The sequence below is a fragment of the Vipera berus genome, assembly GCF_964194415.1.
Source record: "Vipera berus genome assembly, chromosome: 7".
Classification (NCBI taxonomy): Eukaryota; Metazoa; Chordata; class Lepidosauria; order Squamata; family Viperidae; genus Vipera; species Vipera berus.
In genome coordinates this window covers 24042109-24069199 of record NC_138209.1, presented here as the reverse complement: position 1 = coordinate 24069199, position 27091 = coordinate 24042109, and the positions used below count along the sequence as shown (strand labels likewise).

The window sequence follows — 27091 nt, the reverse complement described above, 5'->3', positions numbered from 1 at the left end:
ACAGAAAAATCTTTCTAGTCTCATGCAAAGGAATTCTGCTCCCTAAATTGTCTGTCTTGGGCAGTAATTGGTATTGGTCAATAATGGATAATAGGGTAATATTAAGGTATTTCAAACATTTATAACACTGTAATTTAGATCAGCCTCCTCAGAACCTGGTGTCCTTCAAATTCAGTTGATCACAACTCCCAAATTTGTCAGTCAGCATGGAACTTTCTTCCCATTAGATTATAATTTTTCCCAATTTGTTTTTTTGCTACCTAATATGAAAGCTTACATTCTCTCTTGTTTTATTAATATTATAACAACATGCTTGATATCTCTTCTACTTCTCACCAATCATGCGGTCTGGATATCTCACAAAGGATTTAAATAGTTTGGACTTTAATAGCTCAAATTTATGTTTCAAATAAAATCAGTTTGCTACAGTTTGTTACTGTACAGATTTGATAAAATATCCAATAGTAGCATTTATATTTCAAATAATGGATAGCTTACAAAAATGTTTGCCTCCTGCTCTTAGAAAACTTTATGAGAACTCCTAGCAACTCACACTCTCTACTTGTAAATCTCAAGATCTCCATTTTTCTATCTAAAAACCAATTGTGGCATATAGTAAACATGGCATGAATATCAGCCACCTTTTTCATTCCTTTCTTCATTTTATACCTTCTAACCATCTTATTTATTCATGAGTACTTTAAAGCTTACAAATAGTTTTAGTTACCTAATTTTTACTTGGCCTAATAAAAATATTATATCTTTGATTCCCCCATCCCAGGGCAACTAGATTCCAACTGTTTTTTTTACTGAAATAAGATAAAGAAAATGGTTTAAACATTATTGTTTTGCCAGGCTTGGATTCTTCTAGATATATTGTGCTTCTACAACTATCAAGTACATCCAGTTTAAATCAAGGTTATAGGAATTAATCAAATACTTCCAGTGCCTGTTTGGTTCAACACCAGACTAGAGAATGCTGAAGTACAGTACAAATGCTAAACACTGTTAATTATAAAATATATTATCCTGTTTCAACATCAAGCATTTGTCATCTACAGCAACATTTTCAGAATAAGCATTGAAAAATAATTATATTTATTTACCTGAACATGTTTTTCCATCAGCCTGGAGAACTGATCCTTCAGGACAAAAGCAAATAGGCCCTTTGGGTGTCTGTCCACAGTCATTGCTGCAGTGCACATAATTGCTTGAACAGGAAATCAGTTCTATAATGCATTAAAATAAAGAAGAAAGTGTTTTTTAAAAAATTGATGGAAATAACTTGGAAGAATTCAAGCCAGAGTTAAATAGAAGTTATTTGCCATGTGTTACATTGCTGATATTATTTTTGTCCGCTGCTTTCCAGTGTTTATGTCATGGGCCAAGTATTGCTTCCAGACAAGCTTGATAGGTGTTTTGTTTTTAAAAAGAATATATTTCCAATTTCTAAAGCTAAAAGCTAGAGCAACCTAGTTGAGTAAAGGCTTCTCCTGAGAAGGTGTGTATATGTGACAGAAAAATAATTGACAAAATGTAAATATTTGATTTTTCCAGAATAAATACATACTTTTGAACAGAATACTGAACTTCACTTCTCTATCACTTTTAGGACAATCCAAAGCATTTGGAACAGGTTTTTTTTCTCAAAGTATGTTAGGAAACTTAAAAAACTTTTTTTATATATTATAGGGCCATCTGTTTTACAAAGCTTATGCTTGTAGTCTCCCTGTTTGCCTATGTGCAGTGCTTTTTTTGTAAAAGAAAAAGGTGCCGGAACTCACACATGTCATACAGCCCACCTTGCCTACCCTACAAGGTTCCATCCAAAAAAGGTGCCGGAACTCCGTTCTGAGCGTTCTATGAGGAAAAAAGCCCTGCCTATGTACATATGTACACAAGCAACATTTCCATTGGGACTGTGCCATGGTATGTGGGAGAAATGAGGCAGAGCCACATTTTGCACTATCAGCCTATAAAAGATATCATGGTGGTACAGTGGTTAGAATGCAGTATTGCAGGCGAACTCTGCTCACACTGCCAGGAGTTTGATTCCTTCGATCCTGAGCAGCTGACTCAGCCTTCCATCCTTCCGAGGTCAGTAAAATGAAGACTCAAATTGTTGGGGGTAATATGCTTAGAGAGGGCTGTAAAGCACTGTGAAGCAGTATATAAGTCTAAGTGCTATTGCTATTGCTATCATAATCCACAAAAGAAGAGTGAGCGTGAAAGTTTCAAAGGTACACAACATATTTTTCTGGAGAGTAAAAGGAAAGGAGGGGAGAAATACTTTCAATCTTGTAAGATTCTACTGTGTAAGCTCAGAATAGAACTAGTACACCTGGTTGTGCTTCTTCTCTGGACTGCCTTTCAGGTTGCCAGCAAATGCATGTGGAGACAAGGACGGTTTTCAAAGGAGATACACTAACCTTGTAAAGCAGTGATCCCCGACCTTTTGAGCACCAGGGACCGGTTATGTGGAAAACAATTTATCCATGAACCAGGGGTCCCGTGGTTTCACATGCTACCTAGATCCTGCGCGAGCACAGAAGAAGCTTTGCTCGCTTGCGCAGCCCAGTTCCTAACAAGGAGGTTGGGGACTCTTGTTGTAAAGGACAGGGCTGTTTTAAGATTTTTGAAGAGATGCCTTGTTCACACTAACTTAATTTGCAAAACTGCCCTTTCAAATGCTATGCACGCTGCTATCATGTGCGGCAAAAACCATTCTTAGAAATAATGTGCTTAAAGGTTGATCTTCTGCTAACTTCCCATTTAGTTTTTGATTAAGAATAATCGATATGGATAATGTTCCACTGCTGTCACATTAAAGATGACAATTTGGCAGTAATTTTTGTATAGACTCTGGGGAGATCATGAGGCCTGGAGGCTTAAATTGCACATCTTTGTACTACATGAAAAAAAAGATTAATGCTCTTGTTCATTCAACAAGGAGAAATGCCCCTCTATTATTTGCACTGATGATGAAAAGATCCAGAATACTTTTGTCCATCTCACTATATCCCTAGATAATCTTCGACCAAACAATATATCTCAATAGTGACACAATCTTATATTAGAATCCTGTGGAACAATGGAATCACAATTCAGGGTATTGTGAAAATATATGAAGTATCTGGGAAGGATAAACAGAAACTACAATGCAGTGGCAATATTTTGAGGATAAGCAACCTTTTGTGAATAATCCAACCACAACTTTGTTGTTTTAATTGTGAGTCTTAGAGATGCAGAATTTATCATCAGGCTGTAATGGACAAATTAAATAAAGCAGTTCTAATTGCACTTCTTAAATGTATACTTCTTAATTCTGATTAAGTCACTGACTTAGTTTTAGAATAATAATATCTTAGAACTAGTAGATTCAAGTAACAAAGCAAGCAAAATAATTCTTGTATTATTCAGTGTCTTATCTCCATTCATAAAACACTTGTTTGTTCACTGGTCAATAGAAAGATCACTTACAAATTTGTATTAAGACCAATTATATTCTCTTAATTTTATTTAAGCTGCTGTGAGGTTTAGATACTGATTATAAGAAAGGACTAGATTGTGAAGGATTGATTTACAAGTCATTTTCAAGATGCAAGTCACAATGGTTTATCTGCTTTTTCTCTTCTCACAGGTAGTCAAACAGGCTACAATTAAAATCAAATTTAACCTCTTCTTCAGTCATTCTTCATATTCATACTGATGTAAAGCTTTAGGAACTGAAGAAATAAAATAGCACCATTGGCAGCTATATGTTATATCTTTACTGTAATATGTAGTTAAAAAGGAGAATCTCTAAGGAACATATTTTGTATTGGTTTATCTATGTTTAGTATTATCTATCCCAGTTGCAGGTCTGCAATTTTAGAATATTTCAGCTTTGGCCTTACTAAATGAAAACAGTAATTCATTAAGGCTGAACAGCCAAAAGTACCCTAAGTTTGATTTACATAGACCAGGGGTCTTCAAACCTGGCCCTTTTATGTCTTGTAGACCTCAACTCCCAGAATTCCTCAGCCAGACTGTATTCTCACCTTCATTCTTCATGGTTTCTCCCCTAGTCATACATGAAAATGAATGACTCTAAGGATATATTCTTTGCAAATGACCCCTAGGATTTAGCCAAAATTAGAGGTGGCAAGTACTATATTTCTCCCAAATAAGGTAACTAGATGTACCAAATAATTATTTTGACATTCATAAATGGGGGAAAAACTAAAATTTCTCTCTTTGACAGGAAACCAGGCAAAATGAATATGCTTTTATAGAATTAAAATGTATAAAATCGTAGAGAGAAACTGCACAGTATAACATTTGTAGTACTTTATGCCGCTAAGATTATTCTGCTTAAATCATGAATCGCCTGGGCCAATTTTTCAGAGGAGAAAAGTAATGATGTTGCAAATGAAACAAGCCACCTCTATATAAACATTTTTGCAACCTTACTTGTGCTAAGACTAACTGTAGACTTAATTGATATTTTTACCAAGAAATTATACTTCCAATGTTTGTAGATTGCAATAATAATAATAATAATAATAATAATAATAATAATAATAATAATAATAATAATAATAATAATAATAATAATAATAATAATGGTGTTGTTTTCAACTGTTCAAACCCTGGCTTAAGGAATTCCATCAAAGCAAAGCTCCTTTTCCAATGCAGTCTGTCTACTGATTAATAGCTCTTACTATTACAAAGTGTCTCAGTATTTTATGAAAATCTGCTTTTATACAATTTCCATTCTAGTTCCCCCTCCAAAGCAATAGCAAATAGCTCTGCTGTGTCTTCTACATGAGACCCTTTCAGATATTGGACTATTGCTATCATATCTCCCCTTAATATTTTTACTCCAGCTATCTCTGTTATTCATCTTGATTGCCTTTCTCCCGATGCACTCATTTGTCAGTCTGTTTTAAAATATGATGCTTGAAGCTGAACATGATATTGTAATGCTCATAAAATGGAAGATTTTTATTTCGTGTGACTTTGATCCTATGTTTTATATTAACTTTTCTAGCAACTATATTATCAAATAATACATCTAGATCTTCTTTAAATGTACTGCTGTAAACTAGCCTCACCCCATTTTATACTTTTGACTTTAGTTTCTTGGACTTAAAGCAAGACCTTAAATATAACCATTCCAGCCTGTCAAGATATTTATGAATCTTGATTTTATCTGCAGTTGTGTTAATCTTCTTAGCTTCAGATTTTATCTGCAGTCCCTTTATCTCTTTATTCAAGTCGTTTTTAGAATGTTAAATAGCCCATACCTACATGGAGTCATTGGCATGGAAATAGTAACTATGACTGCTTAAGTTGGTACTGACCCCCCTAACAATAGTTTTAAGCTGCCCAGTGAAGCCTTGCACAAGGTGGGCTACAAACAAAATTAATAAAACAAACAAACAAATGAATAAAAATAGTAGCCATAGCTCCAACCCACATTTTTCCATCTTGTAAAGCAGGGTTACCCTGTACAAATTTGTTCAATAGTTTATTAAAATCAGGTTATTCCATTTCCATAGCATTCCTATTATCTAGTGCAGAGGTCCCCAGCCTTTTGGACACCAGGGACCGGTTCCGTGGAGAGAGGTTTTTCTGCAGACCAGAGAGTGCATGGTTTTGTGTGCTGCCTGAATCACACGGATGGGGCTTTGCTTGTTTGTGCGGCCCGGTTGCTGGCATGCCACGGCCCAGTACTGGTCCACAGACTGGGGTTGGGGACCCCTGATCTAGTGCTTCAAGGGATAATCTAGGGGCATAATTTGATCTTGACATATCCATGCACTATTCCAATTATGTATTAACCATTTTCTAAATACTCTCAGGCAGGCCTTTTAATAAGAATGTTACTCTCCTTCTTGAAAATGGAGAAATGTATATTTTTACTTTCTTGGATTACAGATACTTTCTGAAGACTCTGTAAATCTAGGGATGGCTTTACTATTAGGCAGAATGAAACAGCTAATTCTAGCAACTGACATGTGAGGGTGGGGTGCAGAATCGTAAGCTCTGCATTTATTTTGGTTTCCCTGCTCCTTTAACTTACCTGGCTATGCCCATACAAAGTAGAGGGCACCATCAATGTCTTAAGCATGGAAGGATAACCTGCCAGTAGAGTTCCATTTGTAGAATAAACAGAGTCTCCTTAACTTGTGTCCTAGATAGCAAAGCCCCTTGACATTACCTTGTATGCCTCAGCCCATATCCCTGCTGGGTTAGGATCCCATCTGTTCCAAACTGCTAGTTCTTAGTTAAAGAAAAGCAGAATACAGCAGAGCTTGCCTTATGAGAAACTGTTTAATGATTTTCATGTAGCAATGATTTCAGACCAATAATAAATCTAAGATTATACAAACAGAGATATACAATTGCCCAATTAAGAAGACATGCTCACATTTAGCAAAAGCATGTATGCATGAGAATTAGATTGTACCTACTGGTCTTGCCTTCACCCTGTAAACATTTTGAGAACAAGAAAGGTCTATGGTCAGATTTAGACAAATATAAAGCATGCAAGACCAGGGATTCTGAATTCATTTTTTCATGGTTTTTTTAGGCTATGTAAATTCATCAGGTAAACTGGGTCTTATGTCCATAGGATTTAGATACTCTCCTCTTATAAGATATATAATTCTAATTTTGCCCATTGTATGATGATTTAAAAGAGGGAAACCCTGCTATATATTTTTCTTGATATCTGGAAAATTCATAAGTGCCCCCTGATTTGATGGACAAACCCAGTTTCTCTGTAGAATGTTGACATTTTGACAGATCAATAGCTTAGTTGTCAAATACCACATAGGGAGTATTAAAAGAAATTATTTGGAAAAGTTTGGGAAAATAGTAGGGTGCCACCTACCATAGCATGTTTTCTTATCAGACAAGAGAATAAAACCCTTTGGACATGTGCAGTAATAGGATCCAGGGATATTCACACAGCCCAAAGTACAGCCATGATTCCATAATGCGCATTCATTGACATCTGATGAATTTAAAAACACATAAGCAATTAGGTTACATGCTTGTGAGTTCTTAAGAGCAGCAAGCTACAGTAATTAATATAATAATGTACGGTAATTTAGATATCTTATGAAGCTATATTACAGAAATATTCTTCAATGTAAAGACAAAAAACAGATCAAGGTGTACTTAAATCAATGTATCTGGATAGACTGAAGAAAATTCACTTTAGTTATTGGCATCATATAATGCTTATATCCTGCAAAGTTCAATGACAGCAATTCAGAATGGAAATGCTTTTTTAAGTAATGGACTGGGCTTTCATTTTAGTTTCGGATTGCTGATTATTCATGCCCATTGGCAAAACAAGAAAAGGCTTAGTTAATAATCAGATTTGAGTCAAACAGATTTCAAATACAGATTTGTATGTTTTCAATTATTCTGTCTTGATTCCAAATAATCAATAAAATATCAAGTTAAAAGCTATCCCAATCCAGAGTAATTACAGTAGACAAATTTGCTACATATTACACTCCTTGTAATATGTACTTATTTCTGGATAATCAGTCATGCTAGTCCAAGGGAAAAGAGTATATATAGGTCAGGGTTGAACTTTGTCTTGAAAATTCAATAAATGCTCCTTAGTCTCACACACATGGAGAGAATCAATCATAATTTCAACAGGAAAATTGTGAGCCTCTTAGACCAAGCTAGATCGAAAAAAGCTAGGGAATGCCTAGAAGATTGGCATTCAGACAAACAGCCATCAATAGACACATTGAAATAAACCATATTTACACATCATTCACAAGCTAAGAGGGAAACAAAAAGGCTAGAACACATCCTCGCCAGCATCCAACCCTCAGATAGACAGAAATTAATATCAGGCAATCTATCAAGCAGAAACAATATACTAACCAAGGAATTCCAAGGACAAAACCACACCCCTACCAAAACTGACAAAGCCAGCTACTGTATACAAACAGGGAGAAAATCCCACACTCACTCACACTGCTGACATTACTGAGTCAGGTTATGAAATGTCTGCCAAGCTCAGAGAACACAAAGAACTCCACAATTATGCTACTTTATGCTACAATAACCTTCCATCATCTGGATAGGATCACAGCATACCCACAGGGCTGTTCCTTCTGTAAATGAATGGTAATCCATTTTACTGCATCCTGCAATGAAGCTGGCAACTATTAACCCAAATCTGAGTAAAGCAAACATTTAACCATTAAAACTACTTCTGTGCTGTACATGAAAACTACTGTAATTTCCTTGTCACAACCATGTTCAATTGTGCATTTTTATTTCTAGCACGTCATGATTTGCCTCCACAGAACATAGAATTTACATGATTTTATCCTGAAATTTCCCTTGCTGTAAGGCCTCATTGTAAATCTAATTTGGACGGTTAATTAGTCTGGTTGGACAAACTGAATAAAGCAGATGCAAAGACTAAAGAGTTCATCTGGACTGGGAAACTTAAGCTCCTTATGAAGCTGCTTTATAAAGAGGCATTTAGAAGGAGAAAGAAAAAAACAAAAGAAGCTTGAGACCAGGACAACATGACCTTCATATTTCTCTTTTTCAGTCGGTTTTGCTGGAAAGAGAATGAATGGATTGCACTCAACAAATCGTATGCTTTAAAAGTTAATGCATTATCAAGGAAAAAATACCCGCAGAAAATGATTACATCTCATCATTATATCGTACAATATATATGGGATTCAAGGAAAGAGTTGGGAAAACAGATAAAGAGATCAGCTGAGTCACAGTTTGGGGGAAATCAGCAGTTGGGTAATAACTCAGCAGTAACTAACATGGAAATGGTAATTCCAATTGGGAAAGTGGCAATTTGGAGGTAGCTAATGGAATAGATAACACCCCACTTCTTTCCTGTATACGTTTGCTTCCTCTCTCTCCATCCTGGTTAGTATTATTTTAATTGAATTTTAAATTTATGATCTTTTTATTTTTTTATTGTTTTATATTGCATTTTAATTGAATGTCTGTAAAGCTGTCTAGAGTTGCCTTTGGAGAGAAGGAAGGAAGGAAGGAAGGAAGGAAGGAAGGAAGGAAGGAAGGAAGGAAGGAAGGAAGGAAGGAAGGAAGGAGGGAGGGAGGGAAGGAAGGAAGGAAGGAAGGAAGGAAGGAAGGAAGGAAGGAAGGAAGGAAGGAAGGAAGGAAGGAAGAGAATTTGAGGGACAAACTGAGATATGCTGGAAATCGTGGGTGCTCCATCACTGGAAATTTTTAAGAAGAGACTGGACCATCACCTCTCTGAAATGGTATAGGTTCTCCTACTTGAGCAGGGGGCTGGACTAGAAGACCTCCAAGGTCCCTTCCAACTCTATTCTATTCTATTCTATTCTATTCTATTCTATTCTATTCTATTCTATTCTAGTTTAAATTTTATAAACCTGAGTCTTAAATTTCTATTAGCATATAAGGAGAAAATGTCAGCAAGCATGTGCACATATCAGGGAAATAAAATTTATACAGCTTTCAGTCAGACAGATGCACATATTACTTACTCAGGAGCTCTGCCTTTTCACTGCTTGTCTTTATGATGTTATTTCAGTAGTGGGTGTCTACCCTGGCCCACAGATACGAAATATACACTGAAATGCTTCTTTTTACTAACAACCCCCAGCTGAGGTAAGATTAAGCTGTGAGTTACTTGACTTCTAAGCTTAAATCATGGCTTGCATTATCCTCCAGAACAGATTGTCTCATCAAACCGGTCAGTCCTAGAGGAGATCAACCCTGACTGCTCTTTAGAAGGCCAGATCCTGAAGCTAAAACTCAAATACTTTGGCCACCTAATGAGAAGGAAGGACTCACTGGAGAAGAGCCTAATGCTGGGAAAGATTGAGGGCAAGAGAAGAAGGAGACGACAGAGAATGAGGTGGCTGGATGGAGTCACTGAAGCAGTAGGCGTGAGCCTAGATGGACTCCAGAAGATGGTAGAGGACAGGAAGGCCTGGAGGAACGTTGTCCATGGGGTCGCGATGGGTCGGACATGACTTCGCAACTAACAACAACAACAACAACAACCCACAATATCTTAAATTTCTTTGCATTTGTCTTAACAAAACCCTGTGATTTTCTCATTTATATCTCTTTTGCAGGTGATAGCACTGGATGCCAGATTAAATTATCTACTAAAATAGGTTTTACATGGACTAACCTTGAAAATTCTTCCGAAATTTCAATTGGTGTAAAGTAAGCAATTTGAACTTCAAATTGAAGCAATTTTAATTTCAGACTAAGGAGACCATCTGATGCTAGTAGTGTAGACTCTACACTGATTGCTATTATATTCTTAATAGCCAGCTTTAAATCTATAAAGGTTTCAGGACTTAAAAGATGGTTTTTCATTTTATAAACCTGTCAAGTTGTTAAGATCTACTAGTGTCAAGCCCCAAACCAAGAATGATATGGAGAAATTCTTCCAAGCTGAATTCTTTATTGTTTCCACAGCTATAGGCAAAATCTTGCTAGATTGAGCACTCTACTATCTGCATCTGCAATATACTTGTGAACTATTAGGGAGGGGCTGTTTCACCCTCTTTTCCTAGCACATGATATCTGGGATAAATTGCACCTTATTCCTCTGGAATGTGGCCCCTCCCTCCTGGGGATCCACCTCTTCAATACATTTCATCACAGCAGAAGAGTCCTTTCTTGAAGTCCACAAGTCATAAAAGCGCCAAGTTTGAAGACCCCCTGCTCTAAATGGACATACATTCAGAGCTTAGCACTCCACCCCACATCTCTTTTACCAGGTTTTTAATTGTTAGTTTATTTTCATATTAACTTACTACCCGATATAAATGTCTTTCTAATGTTTTACAGTGGTACCTTGGTAGTTGGCATTAATTCATTCTGGAGTTAGGACGGGTACTAAAAAGGATGAGTTCAAACCATATGATTTACTATGCAACCCTTTGTTTTTGCTGGGAAGAACTTTCTTTCTGTCTGTTTTCCTATGTCAGTGATCTTCCCAGCATGGACGATTTCCTGTCCACCCTCTATGGCCATCCCCCTCCTTTTGCAGCAACCTTCCCAGCATGGCTGACTTCCTGTCTGTTCCCCACAGCCATCCCCCTCTTCCTATAGCAGCATGTTGAGTACTAAACAAAGGCCAAGTAATGGGACAACATTCAAATGCCAAAATGTGTGGAGAACCAAATTGTGAAGCAGTTGAGTTGAGTACTGTGGTACCACTGTGTATTCTTCTTGTTTTGAAATTTTGTTACATAAAAATAAGCAATAATTATATTTTCTATAAGAAGCATTTTTAGGCTGTATTATGGAGCAAATGTTTTCTTTATTGGGATAAGTAAAGTTACCAAGTCCTTTAGAATCCATCCTTTTGCCAATCTGTTTTGCTGGGTGCACCACCAATATCTCAGTAGGTTGAGGAAATGGTTTTTTCAAGTTAATTACAACAATATCCTTTCCAGTGTATTTATTGGCTCTCCGATTAGTTCCAGTCCTTGAGTCAGAATAGTATATATGGTCACCAAAGATAAATATGTCATAAGCTTTATTTCTGCAGTGAAATAAAACAAGTAGTTGCATCAGTTTATTAAGTTGCTCGTGCACAAGATAAGGAAAATACATTATCAGTATAGCAAGGTAGTTTAGCATCTAGAAATATTTGTATAATATTTCATTGGAATCAGTGGAATTTTACAAGTAACCTTTTCCATTTAATTCAAAGTAGCAAAAATGGCGCTAATTTTCTCATATTTAGAAATAGGGTCTTTTAGTTAACTTTGGATAATTTGCATTTTTGGCAAGGAGCCTTTTTTTCCCCTCCTTCTGGTTTTACATAATACTTAAATTTGACCCTCTTTGGAGGACATACAATAAATGTGTCCCATAAACAGTTAAACCAGTCACAGGGTTTACAAGGAATTAGTTTTAGTTCACCTTATTCCAAGGGATTTTTAGAGCTAAGCTTTCCCTGGTCATCATGTTGTTTGAATAGAAAGATTTACTCTGTTCTGTCAGATGGAAACAAAGTTCTACCGTGGTCATGCAAGCATAGGACGGCTTTAGGAATTCTGTATCTCCATTGATTTTCCACATATGTCTCTGTGTCACAGTGGAAAGTGTAGAATGTGACAAGGAAGTGATCTGCTCCTCCAAACCATCTGTAATACCTGAACCACCATGGATTTTTTTAAGAAATGCAGAAAATGACAGAAGTCTTCGGGGTGATAACCCATTTGATGAAGTCATCAGTGACCGTATACTCCTAGTTCACAGAGATTTATGTTTTTACTCTTGAGCTGGTATCTTGGTCAAGGATATTATACAAATATCGACAATTCTCAAACAAAATTCTTCTTATCTAATACCTTGTGCTTCTTATCTAAAGTACAATACGTTGGGATAATAACTTTCCTCTTTATCATTTCATTGTTTCATAAAACCCTTTTTAACAGTACAATCAAATTCCTTTTTCCTGAACCATTGATTTTAATTCCATCTCATGAACCATAAAACATCATGTTAATGTTAAAATTTAACACAAACGTGTTAACAATTTCTGTTTGGAAGCTTGGACGTGTTGTGACAAATGTTAAGAGCTGGGCTCCTTTCCAGAAAATTAATCAACATGACTGCCAGATTTCTTACAATAAGAAGTCCTCGACTTATGATCACAACTGGGGACAGAATTTTTGTTGCTAAGCAAGGTGGTTTCCCATTATTGTAAGTGAATCACTGAAGTTATTAAGTGAATCATATGATCATTAAGCAAATCCAGCTTCCTCCATTAACTTTGCTTATCTGGAAAGGTCGCAAATGGCAATCACTTGGGATGTTGCAGCATGTCAGTTGACAGGTGCCTGGTTTTTGATCATGTGACTATGGGGATGTTGCGCCAGTCATATGTAGGAGGACCTGTTGTAAGTCCCTTTTTTTCAGTGCTGTTGTAACTTTGAACATTCCCAAAAGGAATCATTGTAAGCTAAGGACTACTTGTTCTCCCATGCATACAGAACTGCAAAAAAAACTTCAGATGAACAATGAAAGCAGCTACATTATCAAGGATGGTTACTTATCCACTGGAACAGCACCTCAGTAGAAGTCTGCACCCATAGACAGAGCAGCTATAGCTGATGGGTGCAGGGTTTAATTGCCATTTTATATCCATAAACATACCGTCCCATTTGTCTGTATAGCTTGATAAAATGACCATTGTAATCACAGGTTCCAAAATATGAAATTTCATTAATGGTATCGTGCTGTATCCAGAACAGCTTCACACTGATAAAGTCCAGGGAAATGGTTTTGATTTTTTCTGTGCTCCTTAGAACTTTCCAGATTTTATTTCCACCTAGATCTGCTCGATAGATGCTATCAAAAATCCCTTCAGTAGACCAAAATAAAAACCTGCCAATAAGAACAATTATCGTTATCATTATTTCAAAAATTATAAAAGCAACTGTAAAGGTCACATATTCTTTTATTAATGAATTTGTTATCTAGTATTCTTTATGTTGTTTTCATCCCATTGTTTAATTATTAAAAGTAGTTATGCATCATTTCTTATTGTCAGCATACAAGTGGTTTACAATACCTGCAATATGCAGAAATGTTTTTGTCAATGCAGAAACAGATATAAAAGCAGATTATGATTTGTTTAAACTAGGCATTTATTTACTAAGCTGAACATATAAGGCAAAATGGGAAATAATAGACTCATTTGCCCATCATAGTCTCCAGTCCATTTCTGCATACCATTTAACTTTGAGATTTGCTTCTGCAGTAAGTGGAAATACCTTTGACTTGGGTCAACTTCAATACTTGTAGGATTGTGGTTGTTCTTTATAAGGATTCGGGAATGGTTTCCATCCAAGTTGATTGCTTCAATAGCTCCTTGGGAGTGAGCCAAATAAATGTCTCGATTTATCCAATCTACTGCCAATCCAGTAACATCCTTTTTTATGGAGCAGATGGTCTATTACACATGCACATTCACACACAAAAGTTAAATAGAAGAAGAAAATTAAATCCAAGTCTACATAAGCTATCACTCCTGAAATGCATATGTTTTGTATTTTCATAAATCTTTTTATGCTCTGAGCAGACAACCCCTTGGTGGTAGGGTAAGAAAAATTCAAGAACACATGTGACCTTTTCATCTTTCAACTTTCTTCAGTCCTTCTCTCCCATTGGACCAAATTTCCTGCCACACATTCCTGTTGTGAATATTTATTTGGAGAGCCCAAGGGCTCAGAATCAGATGAATGCAAAACTTCCTTGTTTCAGCCACTAAATGTCTTCAGAATGTATAGTTTTGTCACTGCTGTGAGTGAAATGACACTGTTGAAAATTTCCATGGCCACCAGAAGACTTGGAAAGATGAGCTACACTTTCTCATGGATCTCTTTCTCTTTCTCCTTTATCTGATCGGAGTCTTGGGACACCATCCATGTATCACAGGATTGCAATTTAAAGAAGAGATGACAACTGGAAAACCTGAGTGTCTATTATATGCAAAATATAGGTTATACTGTATTCTATATAGGGCATCATATGCAGTAAAGGCATGGTAACATGTACTTCTAATATTAGATCATGAGTTTCAAAGATTTCAGGCCACAGACTATATTGATTTTTTTAAGCCCCAGAACTCCTTATGAAGAGGCAAAATTCTAGTGTGCCATTTTTCAACACCAGCAAATTTTAAATGTGTGGACCAACTCCCATGTTGCTGGGAAATTCTTGGAACTGAAGTCCACACATTTTTAGTTTGCTGAGAGTGAAAAACTCTGCTTGGTACAAAAGAAATTGTCAAATTTGAGTGACCATTTTCATTTGTTTGTTTGACCTTGATCATTCACAAAAGTTCTACCAAGCTCTGAATAAGTTTGCAAAAAACAATAAAGTCACAGGTTTACTTCTTCTTTCCTCAAATACAATACAGTACAGAGAAATTATGAGAAAGATCTGCCATCTAAATTGCATTAACTTCATCAGCCCCAAAGACAAACTATGGCATGTGATGTCACTGCTTTTCTAAGAAGAAACAGAGATACCCTTTTGGTAAAAATGTCTCTTCTTATTTACAATCAGGAAGAATTTTAAAAATTATTATTTTATTACCTCTTGATCTGAACCATCCAAATGTACACGTTGAAGGAGACATTTTTCTTTATCCACCCAATAAAGATATTTTGTTTCATAATGGTAATCAATTAATACTGATAAACCAACATCAGCTACCAGTGTTTGGTGATTGTTTCCTTCTACATCTATTCTATAGATCGCACTTCCCTGGCTGAAAACCAGAAATGGTACAGGATCTAAGGAGAAAAAAATGAAAAAATGCCTGAGGTCCAAAGCAAACTTTTTATTCTACTGTTTTCTGCATTATTCCTTCAAGTTCAACATTTAATGTATCCTTCAAAAATATGAAATGTAGAAAACAATCCAATTCAAAACTTTGGTGTGGTTAGAAACCAGAAGAGTGTAAAGTTGTTATTGTGGGAAAAATAAGAGAATACAGGAATATTGGTATGTTTGCCACCTCCAGTTATATATAAAAAGGCAGAATAAAAATCCATTAAAAAGATACAAAAATGTATGTATTATAAAAGAAAATGGACATCATTAAGGCAAAACATTTTATATTTATTATCCATAACTCATGTCTTTATTTAAAACAGCTTTACTTAGACGTTTAGCGACAATTTTATATACATCTCTCAGGGAATTAAGTCCATAGGCACCAGGGGTTTCTGACTAGCAGTAAACATGTAAAACAGGATTGGCCAACTTTAAGACATAGACTTCAACTATCAGAATTCCCAAACCAGCTTAAGGTATCCTGGGGTTGAAATCCACAAATCTTAAAGCTGCCAAGGTTGGATGCCCCTGATTTAAAGGGTTCTGTCCTGTATCATGGAAAGCAATGCTACAGTACAGAATTATGATAATTCATTTAATGACCAGCCTAAGTTATGACAGCATTGAAAAAAGTGGTTTATGACTAGTCCTCACACTTATGATTGTCACATGACAGTGTGCAGTCACATGATCAGTTCTGAGTGCTTGGCAACCAGCATGAATTCATAACAGTAGCCACATTCAGGAGGCTTCTGAAAATCTAAATCAATGGGGGAAGCGAATTTGCTTAACAACCATGCCATAATAATAATAATAATAATAATAATAATAATAATAATAATAATAATAATAATAATAATAATAATAATAATAATAATAAGGCATAATTCACCTAATAACCTCATTACTTAATGGCAAAAGTTCCAACCCCAATTATAATTGTAAGTTAAGAATTATTTGTACAACCCCACATCTGCTATCTGAGGCAGGAATCACTAATTATGGTGTTTTTAATTACACTCAAATAACTATATTTTCATGAGCTATTGGTCCACTCTGTGTATGAAATGAATCAATATGAAGTTGTGATGACTATCTAGACATGGAGCTTACAATCATCTGACAGTGTGTTAACAATGGGGAAGTGGAGAGAAACCCTGAGGGCCTGTCATTTTTCCAAGGGTTTCTTTCTATCCAACTTGATCCAACTGAGGGGCCTGCTACGGATCCTGTCAGCCAAAGACTATCAAACTAGAAGGTGGCCTTTTTCTGCTGTAGTCCCTGCCTTCTGGAATATTCTCCCTTCAGAGACTAGAATGGACCCAATTGTTGACCTTTTACAAGGTTTTAAAAACTTGGGTAGGTACCTGGGCCTAGGTCTTGCAATGTGTTAAAGGCCTCATTTATTGGCTTTACAATTAGTTGACTAAGCATCATGGCTGTTGTTTGTTCTTATTTTTATTTTTTGATGCTTTTAAATTGTTTTATAATTTTAGAATTGTAAGCCGACCAGAGAGACTTGGTTGAGTTGGGCAGCTATAGGAAGGAAGGAAGGAAGGAAGGAAGGAAGGAAGGAAGGAAGGAAGGAAAAGAAAGAAAGAAAGAAAGAAAGAAAGAAAGAAAGAAAGAAAGAAAGAAAGAAAGAAAGAAAGAAAGAAAGAAATGACTAGATATACATGCACACACACATGAGTGCACACAGGTACACTGTACACGGACTGAAATTACAATGAGACCCAGTGCTGGGAGGGGTGATTTTGCAAATGACCTTCCTTTCTTCCTCTGCCCCGCTCTCTTCTAGCTAGCTAGGCCCCAGCTTTTCAAGCTTTTATATGCTTGAGTTATTATTTCCTTTACATACAGCAAGCTAGCTATTTAGTTTAAGAGCTAACTCAATTTTTCTGCAATTAACTGTGTTTCATACCCATGAATTTTAAAATCTACTGTATAATTATCCCCTTAATGTTTATTTCCTCATTTATAAGTTATATAAGTAAAAGTGAATCCAAGATTTGAATTGGAATGCTCTTTGGCTAAATGCAAGATACAATTGAGTCATTTATATGCAAAGTTTCACACATTCAAAGAATGCTGAGAGAGAAGCAGCACTGCATATTCACTGGTGCCAATATGTATCCTAGACAGACACATTCATGTCGAGATGTCTGCCTGGTTTCCATGTGAAAAGGTGTCTACATGCTCTCTTCTACAGAAGACGCTTTTAAAATACTTTTTTAAAAAAAGAAGAACAATATACAAAGAACAAAAAGCAAAGAAAGACAGTGGGGGAAAAATAAAACCAGGGATCAGTAATATATTTAGAGAGTGAATTCAGTGTAACTAGCCAAATAAAAGAGAAAATTATTCTGATTTCCCTGGGAAAGTATTTCCACAGTTTGGGTGGAAAAAACATACAAAATATCACCAGCTTCATATTTCAGAGGAAGGATGAAAACCTGGGGTGGGAGGGAGTCAGTGTTTCTCTTCACATGACAGACTGGTCAAAAACAACAAAATAATCTTACCGCTTACATGACAAGATCTCCTGTCATCACCCAAAGAATAGCCGGGCATACAGGAGCAGATAAAGGATCCAGGGACATTGAGACAATTTTGGCTACAAATCTGAATCCCGCCTTGCAGACATTCATCTATATCTGAAAAATAGCAATACGTAGGTCAGAATAGAAATAGGAAGCTTACAAATGTTTGTATACATATCAGATAATGATATCAGTGCCTTAATTAGTGAAATTAGTGACAATGCATTTCAATCCCTCTAGTTAAAACAGCATTGGTGACTGTGTAAGTCTAAATAATACTCAGATGTTTTTCCAGAACCAAGCTTGCAATATCCATTTTTTTATGAAAGTGCCCTGATCCAGCAAGACAGCTTTGGCCATATTTATAATGGAGCGGGCGTTCTATTTATATTGTGTTGCATCTGTCATTTAATACTTTCCAGTTAACCAAAGTGAAGAGAGTACTTATTCTGAACATTGCTTAAATGCCTATGCATTTGACATATTATTCCAATACTTCATAATGCATCTCTTAAAAAAATCACTTCACGGTGATGCATATTGTATGATCAGATGATCAGAAGGATTACTGCATGGGTACTTGGGTACTTGGCCTATTTCCCCACCTTTCCCAATTCATTCTCCAACATGACAGCTTCCTGAAAGATGTGCCCCAAAGATGTGCTTTGATGTCACCTCTGTCCGGAAAACACTGCACAAAGTTAACATCCGGAAGGCAGCAGGCCCAGGTAATATCCCTGGGTGGCTTCTTAGGGAATGTACAGATGAGCTGGCTTGTGTTCTCACAGATATTTTCAATCTTTCACTGCAGTAGACAGTGGTCCCATTGTGTTTTAAGATGGCCATTATTTTACCAGTGCCAAAAAAGTCCAGAATTATGGGTCTCAATGATTACTGTCTGGTTGCACTGGCATCCAGCATTATGAAATGCTTTGAGAAGCTGATAGACATTATTGTGACTAGCCTTCTGCCAGCATTTGACCTTCTTCAGTTTGCTTACCAACCAAATTGCTCTACAGAAGATGCTATTTCTTCTGTTCTCCATCTGAGCTTGGAGCATTTAGAGCAGACATGTCACAGAGAAGGCCCTCCCCCTGGGTGTTATCCGCTGGCAATCTTTTACTGGCGGCACCCTGAGAAGGCCCTCCCTGTGGGAGCGCACAGGATGAAGGGAACTTGATGCTGGCAGCAGGTGTTCCCTCAGATATCCCGGACCCAAGCCATTTAGGGCTTTATAGGTCATCACCAGCACCTTGAATCTCACCCGGAGGGCAACCAGAAGCCAATGCAGCTCGCGGAGTAGAGGTGTTACATGGGAGTATCGGGAAACCCCCATCACAACTCGCGCGGCTGCATTCTGCACCAGCTGAAGCCTCCGAGTGGTCCTCAAGGGCAGCCCCATGTAGAGAGCGTTGCAGTAGTCTAAACGGGAGGTCACGAGCGCATGAGTGACTGTGAGTAGAGCATCTCAGTCCAGGTAGGGTCGCAACTGGTGCACCAGGCGAACCTGGGCAAAAGCCCCCCTGGTCACAGCTCCTATGTGATCTTCAAAACTGAGCCATGAATCCAGGAGGATGCCCAAGTTGTGAGCCCTATCAACGGGGGGGTAACACCTCACCCCCCATCATTAAAGATGGAGTAGTCTGGTTAACCCGAGATGCCAGTATGCACAGCCACTCAGTCTTGGCAGGATTGAGATGAAATCTGTTTCTCCCCATCCAGACCCGGACCGCCTCCAGGCAACGGGACATCACAGCGAGGGCATCACTGGGTTGGTTCGGGGTGGAGAAAAAAAGTTGGGTATCATCAGCATACTGATGATACCCCACCCTGAAACCACGAATGATCTCGCCCAGCGGCTTCATATAGATGTTGAACAGGAGGGGAGAGAGAACCGACCCCTGAGGAACTCCACAAACGAGAGGCCTTGGGGCAGACCTCTGCCCTCCCGTCAACACCAACTGCGAGTGGCCCAAGAGATAGGAGGAGAACTACCATAAAACGGTGCCTCCCACTCCTGGTTTCTTTTGGAAACCAAGTATGAAATGCCTGACCCACTTGTTATAAACATCTACTTCAACTAGTAAGAAAAGATAGTTTTCCCATCTTTTCTTATTAGGAAGTCTGTTTCCTATTTCAGAGTTAGGCAGCTATATCTTCGAAATCATGAAATGTTAACCCAATATATTTTTAACAACTTCACCTGCTCCTGCAAGATCCAATCTAGGTTGATCACTGGGACCAGAGATTTTGTCTTCCGAGCCTTTGGACTCATCCTGGAGCCCATCCTCTCAGGGAACTTCTCTCCAGATGAGTAGGTTAATGCAGAGGTCCTCAACCTTTTGGACACCAGGGACCGGTTCCATGGAGAGAGGTTTTTCCATGGACCAGAGAGTGTGTGGTTTTGTGTGCTGCCTGCGTCTTGCGGATGGGGCTTTGCTTCTTTGTGCAGCCTGGTTGCTGGCATGCTGCGGCCCGGTACTGGTCCACGGACTGGGGGTTGGGGATCCCTGTTGTTAGAGAGAAGTTCCATGGGGATGGGTTCCAGCACGTGTCTGAAAGCTCGGAAGACCAAACCTCTGGTTCCGGTGACTGACCTAGATTGGATCCTGCAACATTATCCTGGGACACGTATATTCTCCTTCATCAACTGCTTCTCTATCTACAAAAGTCTATCTACAAAAACTTGACAGGCAGTAGTGAATGAAAGCCCCAGTTTCTGCTTTGTGCTCAAATGCCTCTTTATGCCATCTCAGCAGAGACAGCCTGAGAGAATGAGTCTAAGTAATGAATCACGTCTTTGCAAAGCTGGCATTAAAATTCAGAGTCCTTAGATACAAGGAACTACATTTACCAAGAATAAAAGCAAAGTTCCAGTTACAGAAAGTGAAACATTAGTATGCATGGTATGAAGGCAGGAAGACTCGCTAGGGTACTGCAAAGTGAATCACAGTCCTCTTTATAAATACAGAACTTCACAATGGGCAAATTGTCAAATATACTTTTGACAAAATGGAATTTCTAGGATTCTTGGGAAAAGAAATTATCTGTGGCTCATCCTGCCTTTTTATTTTTTTTTATTTGCCTATAATGATTTCTGTAGTTATCAGGGCCTCTCATTTGTGTGAGCAAAAAAAATTATTGCACAATAAAAACTTAACCTACATTATGTGAGAGTGAAATTTTGAGTGATGTGCTGGAAACTCCCTTTCCAAAACTGAGCAGAACTAGAAATAATAATAGTATCAACCGCCAAACAATAACCCAATGTCTCCAGTCATCTGTATAACTTTCAAATGTGATAAACGCACTGGCTTCTCATTTTCAGCAACAAATAAAACCACAAACGTATGGTAATAATAACAAAGGAAGTTACACAAGACAACAAGTTATTAAAGACTGTAAATCTCTTGAGGATTTTTTTTTTTGCTGAAAATGGAAAAAATGAATTGGTGATTAATCTATTTGCTATTTAATAAAGTTGCACACAAGAAGAAGTTAATTATGGTGCAAGTTTAATTAGGGAGGAGAAAGGATTGTTTGTAACTGTTGCAAAAAAAAACCAGGAGTTGCTTCCTTATATATGTTTTCTGTTTTTTTTTTCTATTTCTATTTCTTAATCACGCTTCTTAATTTCTAAGCACCCACTTTTTCTTTTCTATAATCTTACTTTTATGTTTGTCTTTTATCTCTGATTGCACACCAAGTCTATAGCATCTGAAATGATAATGTAATGTCACTACTGTGTAGCATCCAATGTGTAGGATTGGAGTAAATGATAAATTGTTTCCATGACTGGTGCTGACAGGGCCTTATAACTCAGGAAATTCAATGAATAATAAACAAAATGGTCCAAAAATAGACAGAGAAACCAGATGGACTGATGGACACTTGGCTCTGAAAAAAGACCCAATAACAGTGACAAATAGAACATATTGAAACCACTTTACCAATAATAATTCATTTGATGAAAATGTATTGATTTTGGGACACTTTCTGCTGAAGCAATCTAAAGACCAAGTCCCACAGGATTCATGGGATTTATTTCCAATTAAATGTGCATAAAATTGAAGCTAAATACACATTAGATGTATAGAAACCTCTTGGTTTTTTTGCCTATGATCTGTGTGACTATTGCTCCTCTAATCCTCAAGCATAATACTTAAGTAGTCTGGCCAAAAATCTGGCTGGAGAGGTTATAAGAGTGTATCAAGTGGAAAAGCTGATAGGCAAGTTGCTAGCTGAATAGTTATACCAACTTCCCAAGGAAATTTGGGAATTTCCCAAACCCTGTAAGAATCAAGTCATTTTGCCAGATTATATTCCCCAGGTCAGATATGTTGGCAGAACCAACTATTCTACTATGTAATATAAACAAAAACAACAACAAAGTGTACTATAGATTAAGTCTTTGATTTTTAAACAACTACAATATAAAAATATTCAGGTACTTCAAGTCATATCAGTACCAAATACTTAGTTTCTAGCATCTTACTGAGATTATGTCAGATCTAGAGTACAAAGATTATGTCAGATCTAGACCACCACAAGAAAACAATAAAGAATTAGACTTTACTATGAGTCTAGTTTCTTCAAGAAGTAATCCTGATTTTTTCAGATCAACAGTTACATTTATTTAAACATTTAAAATATTTTTCATTGTCACTTTTATTTTGGGGGAAAAGACTACAAACACCTGCTACTATTCAGTTAGATTATTTTAACACATGCTGTGCATTTATCAAATGAAAACAGACACAATTAAATAAAATAAATAGAAATACTAATAAAATGCAATAAGGTTCTGAGGGTATCTGAAGTTCTAATGTCACTCACCAAAGCAAGAGGAATTTTCATTCCCCATTTGGTATCCTCTGGGACAAATTCTGATCTCCTGAACTGACAGATCGATAATGCTCATTTTAAAAACAAAAGGCAAAAGCGTGGAAAAGAGAAACATCATTTTTAGAAGTTTGTTGTTTTTTTAAAAAAAAAGTCTGCAGTAGTACACAGCTTATTTTAACTTTGTCATACCCTGCCAAAAAAAAAGCAGGTGTAACACTTCTTCAGGATGCACTTGTCGATAATAATCAAAGAAATCTTGTTCCAGCTTGATTGTTCATTCTTGTCTCATTTGAGAATTGAGCTGCGGCCTTAACAGTAGCTCTGAACTTGGAAGAAATTCCAGGGTGATTCTCTTCAGTCTTGTGCATCGCTTCGGCATCCTTTTTATGTAGTGGTGGGGGGGTTTCTTCTTTTTTTCTTTTGGAAACCAAGTATGAAATGCCTGACCCACTTGTTATAAATTTAATGCGGCTTAAAACCAAAAAAACATGTCCAAATTCCAGTGCTGAAACAAAGCAATGAATGAATGAGCTACTGAGATTTCTGAAGATGTTAAGTAAAATGAAGCAAAATAATTTCTAGGAAACTTTCAACATAATACCTTTCTATCAGTTCAGCTGAAGTGTTAGAATCCTCAAAACACAAATCTCTCTTTTTCCCTGATGATAGAATGACTCTCTTCTTTATACAGCTTGTCCCCTAACTGCCCTTTCTTTTCTTTTTAGTGCCACTTGAGTGAACCTTTGTTTGCAAATAGAAATGAAGCCAACAATTTGCTGAAGTGAAGCCATCCACCCTCTCAACAGCCAGCTGAGAAACTCCTTACCATAAATGCTTGATTAGGAAGGTTGTGTGCTTGTGTTTGATTTTAATCAGATTTTAAAATATTAAAGTATTTTAAGTAAGGTATTTTACTTTACGTTGGACCATCATTTAAATTTACTTTTATAGTTATTTGTCTTGTAATTCTTTTATTTCCCCCCCCCCAGAATTGAAGCCAGTAGTTGAGAAAGAAAACGTAGGGAGGGGAGGGGAGATCAAGTATGATGATTAAGGGCTTGAAGACAAAACCATATGAAGAATGGTTGCAAGAATTGGGTATCACCAGTCTGGAGAAAAGAAGAACTAGGGGTGACATGATAGCAGTATGCTGCCACAAAGAAGAGGGGATCAACTTATTTTCCAAAGCACCAGAAAGCAAGATGAGAAAGAATGGATAGAAACTAATCAAGGAGAGAAGCAGCCAGGAATTAAGGAGAAACTTCCTAACAATGAGGAAAATTAACCAGTGGAACAGCTTGCCTTCAGAACTTGTAGGAGCTCCATCACTGGAGGTTTTTAAAGAAAAGACTGGACAGCAACCTGTCTGAAATGGTATAGGGCACAGGTCTGCAACCCGTGGCTCTGGAGCCGCATGCGGCTCTTTCAGCCGTCTCCTGCGGCTCCCAGTCCTCTGCCATGTGCAGTCCCCCCCAAAAAAGGGGGACTAAAAAAGTTCAACCAATCAATTCAAATATGCATGGTAGGTTCATATCTCGCCTTGGCTCCACTATTCAGTCAAACCCTGTTCTGCGCATGCGCGCATGTAGGCACATGTGCACACATTTTTTGCGGCTCCCAGTTTTTCCTTTTGTGAGGGAACCGGTTCTGAGTGGCTCTTTCACTGTTTCAGGTTGCTGACCCCTGGTATAGGGTCTCCTGCTTGAGAAGGGGTTAGAGTAGAAGATCTCCAATGTCCCTTCCAGCTCTATTCTGATTGATTGATTGAAGTGTTGGAACAATTGAAAATATAATAAATACAGGTAGTCTTCGCCTTACAGCAGATCCTTTAGTGACCTATCAAAGTTACAGTGGTGCTGAAAAAAGTGACTTACAATGATTTTTCACATTTACAACCATTCAGCATCCCATGGTCATGTGATCAAAATTCAGATGCATAGCACTTGACTTAAATTTATGATGACTGCAGTGTTCTGGGGTCATGTGATCCTCTTTTGCGACCTTCTGCCAAGCATAGTCAATGGGGAAGCCAGATTCACTTAACAACCGTGTTTATAACTTAACAACTACAGCGATTTACTTAACAACTGTGGCAAAAAGGTCATAAAATAGAGCAAAATTCATTTAGCAACTGTCTTGCTTAGCCACAGAAATGTTGGGCTCAGTTGTGATGATAAGTCGAGGACTACCTGAATTTGAATGAATGAACCTTTATTATCAAAGTACAACATGTCTACAGTGAGATTGGCTGAGCCTCCCCTCATGCCCCCACCAACACAACTCACAGTGACAACAAACCCACCATCTTGTTACACTATGTGAGCTAATTGTACAACGCGTGCCGGCCCCACAAGTCTATCATACATAAAGTTATTTCCCATTCAGGAGCCTGACAGCCCATGGATAGAAGCTGTTCTTCAGCCTGTTGGTGCAGCTGGCTGTATATAAAATAATCCAGCAAAGTACTGGATATCATCTATCCCATTTCAGGTATAGAAAATGATCAGATAGAAGTTGAATATATTAGGTGCCTCCATTTTATTTAAATCCAGAAGAGTCTATGTGACATAAAAATAGCTCTCTTCTATCAGTCTCTGAAATCTATTGACCTCTGTCTAATGGGAGAGCTTAGCTGGGAGCTTTATAGGTTATATGTAACTTTAACACCATCGCTGGCTTGATTTGTTCCTAGAGAAATTGGGGAATCAATCAGCTGCTTAAGTAGGAAACTCCACACATATCCTTGGGAAATGTCAAGTTGACTATATCATTTCTGCTGGAATGGCACGCCACAGCAGCTGGTCATCCTGGCAGTATTAAGAAGGCACCACAGCTGTATATGAAACCATTCCTGGGAATGTTGACTTTATTGGCCCAAATTATCAAGAGTTTATGCCTTTGCACTCTGGAAAAGAAATAGCATGAAATACTCATTAGTGATTGCATCATTCTCTCCCATGCAAAGAACAAGAGCATGAAAAATGTTCTTTCATGTTTAGACATCTATACATAGTAACATCTTATTTATTTTATGTGTTCCATCCGTTGCTATAAAGTTGGTAAGGGAATCTAATTGCCTTATATCGGACAAGATAATTTCCCACTTTCCTTATTTGAACTGTGCTTGGGAAATTCTTAGCTTTTTATACAAATCTAAATGCATGCTGAAAATTCTCTATAATGGGATATTCTTGCCTAGCTAAACTTATCCAGAAGTATATTTATATAAATATGGATTTGTACTGTCATTATTTTATGCAATTATTTTTATCCCTATTATTATGCAGAATGAGGTGGATTCCCTTACACGATGAGAAGAACAATAGGAACAGCCTTCCCTGATAACATCCCTACAATGGAGACACATCTGTACAGGTAGTCCTTGACTTATGACCATAATTGAGCCCAAATTTTATGTTGCTAAATGAGAAATTTGTTAAGTGAGTTTTGCCCCATTTTATGACTTTTCTTACCACAGTTGTTAAGTGAATCACTGCAGTTCTTAAATTAGTAACATGGTTATTAAATGAATCTGGTTCTCCCATTCACTTTGTTTGTCAGAAGATCACAAAAGGAGATCACATGACTCTGGCACACTGCAACGGTCATAAATGTGAATCAGTTGTCAAGCATCCAAATGTAAATCAGATAACCCTCGGGATGCTGCAACAGTCATAAGTGCGAAAAATGGTCATAAGTCACTTTTTTCAGAGCCGTTGTAATTTTGAACGATTACTAAATGAACTGTTATGAGCTGAGGACTATCTGTATGTACCCTATCACTTGCCTTGTACTCCATCAATTTGCCATGTGTCCTTAAATACAATGGAGGGAACATTATCATATGCTGTTTGGCTTGATAGAAACCTATTGTTGACCATAAAACAAGAGTAAATAGATCTCCATGCCGTCAAGGTATAATTTGTAGTGAATAATATCATATATGTTGAGATAGTTTGACCCAACAAAATCTCCTGAGGCAGCTGTGCCATACCTCAGAGAACCAAATTACAACATGAAAACCATGACCCCAAAGTTGGCATTCTTATTTTTACAGAGTCCAAAAAACATCTACAGCTGTTGCTTCTATTGCTGGCTACAGATAAGAAACTGCACAATTGGGAAGGGAACCAAAACACAAAAATAAAAACATGTTTTCAAAAATTAGAAATATTTGGGTGATTTTGAAATTTATTGATATTCTGTCTATGATTTACATAGCTGTCCAACTTTTTGAAGGTCACATACATCAATATATAAAAACCCCAAACAACATGGTAAATAAAATACCCATGCATCAACCATCAAAATGCCCCAAATTCATAAAGCAGGACATAAACACC

The 27091-nt window shown here is 37.3% G+C and overlaps 1 protein-coding gene across 1 annotated transcript in view; it reads right to left on the bottom strand.

Annotated features, from left to right (window-relative positions):
* Window positions 1–22866, bottom strand: part of EGF (epidermal growth factor) — a gene marked incomplete at its 5' end in the record, with an annotated part of 54044 nt that extends 31178 nt beyond the window's left edge. Inside the window, 8 exons of the mRNA XM_081332118.1 lie at window positions 1107–1229; window positions 6881–7003; window positions 11346–11548; window positions 13171–13401; window positions 13791–13969; window positions 15118–15317; window positions 17886–18017; window positions 22740–22866. Coding sequence (XP_081188244.1) covers window positions 1107–1229; window positions 6881–7003; window positions 11346–11548; window positions 13171–13401; window positions 13791–13969; window positions 15118–15317; window positions 17886–18017; window positions 22740–22866 — 1318 coding nt within the window. The remainder of the gene's footprint in view (window positions 1–1106; window positions 1230–6880; window positions 7004–11345; window positions 11549–13170; window positions 13402–13790; window positions 13970–15117; window positions 15318–17885; window positions 18018–22739) is intronic.
* Window positions 22867–27091: the final 4225 nt, after the last annotated feature.